General features: G+C 38.8%; 1 protein-coding gene across 1 annotated transcript; it reads right to left on the reverse strand.

The window, feature by feature from the left end:
- Nucleotides 1-268: 268 nt before the first annotated feature.
- On the reverse strand, nt 269-2,069 carry LOC109160453. Its single transcript, XM_019308743.1, has 3 exons — nt 1,845-2,069; nt 691-856; nt 269-539 (listed from the first exon to the last, which is right to left on the reverse strand). The coding sequence occupies exons 1-3, from the start codon at nt 1,916-1,918 to the stop codon at nt 396-398; spliced, it is 384 nt and encodes a 127-aa protein (XP_019164288.1). The 5' UTR covers nt 1,919-2,069; the 3' UTR covers nt 269-395.
- Nucleotides 2,070-7,284: the final 5,215 nt, after the last annotated feature.

Genomic DNA, 7,284 nt, shown 5'->3' on the forward strand with positions numbered 1-7,284 from the left:
CTAAGCTGTGTGTTCCACTTATCCACGGCAGTGTATTTCTTCATCCCCTTTGACCTGCATGCAAAACATTACAAATGTGAAATATAGTGTGGAAAAAAAAGTCAAAAACCAATAAAAATCAGAAGAATGGCGGTATTTAAAATAATACTCTGTAATAATGAATAGATAAATAGGAAAACAAATATGGAATGTCCTTGCAGCTCCTTCACTGTACAAGAGGACACTGATCTCTATCTAATCACCTTGGATATGAAAGGGATCCGAATTCTTGTGTAAGGCTTGATCAGTTTGAGCAATACTTGAGTCCTCACATTCCTCATAAGATCTTCAATGTAATTTCGTATAAAAGGATCATCCATTATTGTCCTTCTATTACTCTGAAGAAATTTACAAAATTAGTTTAAACTAATCACAGCCGCATTTACCTCGTATTTGTTACGGAACTTGTTGTTCATAAAGTGAGTGATGATACTGCTTTTGCCGACAGACTCGTCTCCTAAGATGACGAGATTGTACCTGGCACTGGCGAGGACGGGAAACTGTCGTACATAAAGCAAGTGAGTGATGATACTATGAGCTCATAGGCAGGGAGTATTTCTACATTATATTGTTTGACCTATCCAATGATTACTAACAACAAGAAGAACCATTAGTTGCAGAATCAGCAGAAGCAAAATGTGTTTTTCTTGCCTTGGTATCATCCAGGTACTTCTGATATATGTCCTCCTTTGACAATACTACATTTACAAGACCAGACCAGCTACAGGGCATCGTACTTGTAGAACCATCAATGCCTCTCGGTCCCTGTCGTACAACGAGCACTCTCTCTCCCATCTCTTGCACTGCAACAACGAGCATTCCACCGCCAGTCTCTGATTCTCCTCTAGTCACATATGATAGCACTAGTCATCAGCAACTAGAACAATCATAAAAACATCAAAACAAACTAATTGTTAAACTTGGGAGAAGATTGAGAAACCACAAAGACATGAGAGCAAGAACTGATCATGGAACTTGCATTTTAGAGATACATCTTTTCAAGAAACAGTAAAGTGACATACTGGCATCTGCTAATACAATTACTACAGAATACTAGAACTACCAAAGATGTTTATTACGAAACAAGTTTTTTTTCACTTTTGGTTCCTCTACTATAATACCCCTTCCAAAATTAGGTCTCCGACTATCAAGATTTTTAGTGTTTGTGCATGAATATTCAATTTCTTCATCCTTAGCTCAATTTCTCGGGCAACCTAAGCCTCCGAAAAGTTGAGCTGATGATAAAATGTGAGAGCAATTGAATAGTCATGCACCAAAATTGGGGGTATCATAGTCAAGTAACCAAAAGTGGAAAAAACTCTTAGAAAACTAAACCATTATTTAACTAAATTATTTAACTAAATTAGAGGTCCTGGTTAATTATTTTCAGCCCCCACCCCAATCTCATGCTTATTGTATCTGCAGTTAAGGGTTCCTTAAGTAAATACTCGAAAACCCCAAAAGAAGAATCATCTAGAAATGAGAAATTACACTTCAATTCCCAGGTTGAAACCTAGCTCGAAACAACTATTATCTGCTAAAAAAGAAAACAGATATCAACAATCTCTGTCTAAACAGAGCTAATTTAGTCCACGAAGCTCCGGATCCAACTAAATCCAAGCTAAACGCGAAGAGGCAGATCAAGCAAAACACATAAATTCATTTCAATAACATTGGCACCCCAAATGAATTGAGAAAGAAAAGGACGAAGAAAGCAGAAAGAGAACCTCATAGGTAGTGCCTTCGGCGGAACCGGCGGCGGCTGAGAACCACAGTGGTGGTGGCGACGTCAGTGGCAGGCGTCGTCGACAGTACGTGGAGGCGTCGTTTTCGGCTGGGTCTGGTCACCGGTAGCTAACGAGAAGAAGAGAAGCGTCATGGGTGGTTGATGAGAGTGGCGCTTGAGTCCTTAGCTTGGTGTCGGCGGTGGCATTTGATCGGGGCTGAGGGAGCGTGGTGAGAGAGGCGGTGTCGACGGCGGAGGTGCGGTCAGTGAGGAGCGACGGCAGAGAGTGTTGGAGAGGTGTGAGAGCGAGATCTGGTTTGTGAAAACTGAAGAGGCGTTGAAGGTTTTTGTTTTGTTGTTTTTTTTTTCTTTTTTGCTTTTTTTTTTTTCTTTTATTTTTTCCCGATCTGGTTTCCGTGCCCTTTCTAAAAGAAAGGGTAGCGGAAAGTCTATCCGCTTTAATAAACCGCTTCCCTTTTTTTAAAAAAGGTAGCGGTTTCTTATTCATTTATTTACAATTATGCCACCGCCCTATTTTTTTTTTAAGAATACACTACCTTTGTTTAAAGAAGGGTAGCCTAAAGTCAGATTTCTTTGCTCCATTTTATACTAGTGTTTATCTCTTCAATGCGTCTTTCAATGGTGTGATGCCCTTGTTTATCGTCCTTATGCTGTGGAGGTGGACTCTCTTACTCTTGCTAATCTTGTGGCAGCTGATTCGACAAAGATTTCATGGAAAATTAAGGAAGCTATTCTTTATGTTCGCTCTTGTCTTGGATCGTAGGGATTGTGGATCAGGCATGTTTTTCGTGATGCTAATCGCGTAGCTGACGCCCTTGCAACGGTTGGTCTTAGTGCTGGATCATCTCAAATTTTTTGTTCTATTAATTTTTTGCCGGAACAAGCCAAATTGGCTCTTTTGTTTGATCTCAAAGACTTCGCCTCTCTTCGGACTATTCATCATTAATAAATGTTCATATTTTTTATTAAAAAAAAGTTCCATATATATTAGACAATACAATAAAATCATATGATAATCTACCATCAATTAGTTTAGATATTTATTACAACCAAAATTTTTTCTTTAAAAAAAAAACAATCAAAATTTCTTCTTTTTTTTTTAACACTACTGACTCTATTACATTGTAGTATCTGTCATACATACTTTCTCAACCTGTTGAAGCACAAAGAGTCAACAGTCAACACCGCCTCCTGTTGTTCATCTATACTCGATCTGTTGATCACCGCCTCCATTGATGAGGCTCAATCTTATGACCTGGCATCCCAATATGGGAAACTACATGTCATCTGAGCGCAAGATGCTTGGCAAACAACTAAATCTCGTGATCGCTTGCAATTAAATTAAACTAAAAACTCCCGCTTACCATCTACGACATGGGAAATGTTAATTTTTGGAATGTTACCTATCTTTGCTAAGATTTCACGCTTTTCACCTACTGACTTGAACTTTGCATTGAATTTGTCAGCCAAGTTATAGATAGTAATTACTTTAAGATCAGACAAATGTTCAATACCGATTGGTATCTGCTCAACCAATTTGCAGTCTCTCAACACAAAGCTTTCTAGATGATCCAATGTACCTTCCTCCATTCTTATCCATTTCAATCCCTCGAACTCATCGATAATCAATTTCTTGAGCTTTGAGAACTTTTTGGCCTTGAAGCACAATCCTTCCCCTTCATAAGACTTTAAAAGATAAAAGATGTGCTAACATGGGCAGATCTTGGAAAAAGGGTAATGGATCTTCAACAAGTCTATTCCAATTCAAGTGTACATTGGTTAAGCCTACAAATGATGATAGCCATTGAGGTACTCTATCCAAACGCTCTATCAATTGTAATGTACGAAGACGAAGAGGAACGACATATAGAGGATGCTGGATATCAAGGATCTCATCTTCTGAATTTGAATGAAGACTTAAAGAGTGTAAGTGTAAAATATTTTTACACAATATTGGCAATTTTATTTTTATTTTACTAGTGTTAGTTTTAATATTAACTTAGAGTTGCTATTTCATTACAGACCACGTGAGATCATAATTAGTGGACAGCATTCCTTGTATTCTTAAAGTCCACAAAGAAGCTTTTCAAATTGAGTGGATGAGGCTTGTTCGAACAGTGTGTTGCTAAGGGAAAGGCTACATGGGTGGATCAAGACAAACAAGGCTTATGAAAGGATTATAAATACACACAGTTCGAAGGAAGCAATTGCCGATTTTTGAGAATTACAATTGCGAGAGCTATTCTGATATTTACAAAGCAATTTATAATTTGAATGTATTTTCTGATTTAATTCGTAAGAATATTTGTATTGTACTGCATGAACAGTACGTGGTACTACTGATGCAATTTGTGTAGATTGTTCGGGCATTCGTGTGTCAGTCCTGGATAGGTGTTAGAAAGAGTGGTAGTGGTAAAGGCTGGAGGCCGTTTTCAGTTACGTCTTGTAATACTCCTTTGGTGAACATCTATAGTGGATTGGGCAGACGTGGGTTGCCCCGCAGACGTAGGAGAAGGAGCTCCGAACTGCGTAACAATTTTCTTGTGTTTTTATTTTATTTATGCTTTCTGTAGTTATTATTTATACTTGCTTAAACAAGTTAAATTAATTAACTAAATCTAGTGCATAACTCAATTAACACATAAAAACACAGATCTTTTATTTTTTCAAGTATTACGGAACATTTTCAATAGGTATCAGAGCCTGTAGACTTAATCTATTAGTCTATCGATCTGGCGAATTCGTGCATCTTGAATTTATCTCTTCAGCGGCTCTTTCTATTCTTTTGTGTATTGCTTATTTGTTTGATCTCACGGGGTACTGAGTTTTGCAGAATGGATCGAACTAAAGTCCTTACTCAATTGACCGGCGACAACTACGCATATTGGAAGGCTCGCACCCGTACACATTTAAAAGCTCAGGGTGAAGCTGTGTGGTGATCTGTGGTGTCAGGATGGACACATCCCATTAAACCCAGCTCCAGCGCTGATGGAACAGAAGTCACTAAACCAGAAACTGAGTGGACTCAAACCGAAATTACCAATGCAGGAAACAATGATAAAGCCTTAGACACTATTTACTCTCTTATGCATGAAAGTCAGTTTTCAATTGTTGCAGGTATTCCTTCAGCTAAAGGTGCTTGGGAGGCCCTTGAGTCCACATACGAAGCAACGACCTCGGTAAAACAGTCTAAGCTGCAACTGGTCCAGTCAGAATTCGAAGAATTGCGCATGAACGAGGATGAAACAGTCACCGACTTTCATACACGCGTACAGGAACTAGCAAATCGCGCAATGGTCCTTGGTGAACCATTCTCGCAGGAAAAACTTGTTAAAAAGATATTGAGATCTTTACCGCCCAGGTTCTGAATGAAAGTCACAGCCATCCAAGAGCATGATGGTTGGGAGAAAAAGACCGTTACTCAGCTAATGGGAAATCTTAAAACATATGAAATGGAGATTTTAACTGATCATACGAAAAAACAAAAAAATATTGCGTTTGCCGCTGAAGAAAATAATGCAGTATCCGATACAGATGAATCTAGCAGTGATACACTTGCCTTCTTGACTAAACAGTTTTCCAAAATTTTGAAACAGGTATCCAAAAACACGCGTGACAGAAGTTCACAAAAGGGAGCAGCTTCATTCAGAACTGCACCTAAGATAGGGACGTCAAATGCCAAACAGTCTGTCTCACGTCCTGGACAATCCAAAGAAAAGTCCAACAACAAAGGCATCAAGTGTTACGAATGCGAGGGATTTGGGCATGTACAAGCTGAATGCGCCACCTATCTTCGACGCAAAAAATCTATGTCAGCCATTACCTGGAGCGATGACGAGCCTGACTATGAACCAACCGGGTCTGATATCGAAGAAATCTCGGGTAATTTTGTTGCATTTACGGCACTATTTACTGACAGTTCAGAACCTGTTGAAGATTCAGAAGGTGGTGACTACGTCTCTGCAGAAGATGTGGAACAAAATGCGTTATCTTTTGAAGCTGAATTTAATAAGTTGTATCCCAAATGGGAAGCATTAAGAAAAATGAACTGCAAACTAGCTAGTGAAATAGAGATTGTAACAAATGCAAATAAGGTGTATCAAAATCAAGTAGCTGATAAGAATGATTTGCTTAAAGAAGCTGCAGGTCGAGAAGAAAAACTGCAAAATGAAGTACAAACCAGTAATGTACTTCTTAAGGAAGCAGCTGACGGGGAAGCAAAACTCCAACGAGAAGTTCAGGATTTGAAACAAGAGCTCAGCACCTACAAACGACAAATCCAAATTGTTAGGAATATAGCGGAATAATGCGGAAGCGAAGAATCGAAAATTGAGAATTATAGAAGTTAAATAATAGGGAAAATATATAAATGACAAAGAATATAATAAAATGGGAAAATATATAATATATATTATAACTCAAAGAGGAATTGAGAAGAAGAATATAATATATATATCTACGTGAAGACAAAGAAAAAGAATGAATTACAATTGATGTATTCAAATTGATGTAAGAAAAATGAGTGCTTACAAAGAGAAAAACAAATGCTATTTATACAATAAAAAGGAGAGAGCTTTGCGCATGAATTGGCGGAGACGTGCAAGAGAGGAGAAGTGTAGCACTGCAGCATGCGACGTGGATATAATGGTTGGACATAGTCTTGAATTAATTTGAGCCACAAAATTTGAACCACATTCTAACAATCTCCACCTTGGATCAAATTTATTGTAGAATTAACAACTGCAACAACCCGACTAAATTCAAGCACTACTTGAACTTAGCAACAGGAGGAGCCTCAGAATAACAAGATGGATCACCATCAACCTCCTATGCGACTGAAAGAGCATAAGCAACCAAGTTGGTTTCATCATCACTAGCATACCTAGCAGGTTTTTTAATTGTCCTCCTAGAACGATCCATAGCAATGGAATACTCTCGTTGTGGCTCGACGAGAGGTGCGGTGCTAGTAGATGCATCATCCTTAGTATTACCATCAGCAGTAGTAACACTATCAATAGGCCTGAACTCAAACTCCACCTTCTCACCAGTACTTTGCGTCTCACCTGTACTGGGAACTTTTCCAGAAGAACGTAGTGCATTTTCATCAAAAGTGATATCTCGACTCAGAATGATTTTCCGAGAATCAGGAGACCATAGACGATACCCTTTTGACTCAGAGGCATAACCAAGGAAAATGCATTTGACAGCTCTCGGGTTTAATTTACCCGTACTGGAATGAGCATAAGCAGGACATCCAAAAACTCTTAAGATAGAGTAGTCAACAGGATTACCTGACCAAACTTCCTCTGGAATTTTGAAATCAAGGGATGAATGTGGAGATCTATTTACCAAATAGCAAGTAGTAGAAACGGCCTCGGCCCAAAAATCACGCCGTTTCCATAACCCAGCATTAGAGAGCATACAACGAGCTCTTTCCAATAGAGTCATATTCAAACGTTCGGCAACACCATTCTGCTGGGGTTTACCAGGCAAGGTCT

This window comes from Ipomoea nil, unplaced genomic scaffold (genome assembly GCF_001879475.1).
Source record: "Ipomoea nil cultivar Tokyo-kokei standard unplaced genomic scaffold, Asagao_1.1 scaffold2847, whole genome shotgun sequence".
Lineage (NCBI taxonomy): Eukaryota > Viridiplantae > Streptophyta > Magnoliopsida > Solanales > Convolvulaceae > Ipomoea > Ipomoea nil.

What these genes read in the sequence shown, in the direction of transcription:
- LOC109160453 (XM_019308743.1), bottom strand. Translation starts at nt 1,918, where the DNA reads ATGACGCTTCTCTTCTTCTCGTTAGCTACCGGTGACCAGACCCAGCCG. An exon ending in ACGCCTCCACGTACTGTCGA is followed by an intron (nt 857 to 1,844) that starts CGACGCCTGCCA and finishes TGGCGGTGGAAT; the next exon opens with GCTCGTTGTTGCAGTGCAAG. An exon ending in AGTACCTGGATGATACCAAG is followed by an intron (nt 540 to 690) that starts GCAAGAAAAACA and finishes TATGTACGACAG; the next exon opens with TTTCCCGTCCTCGCCAGTGC.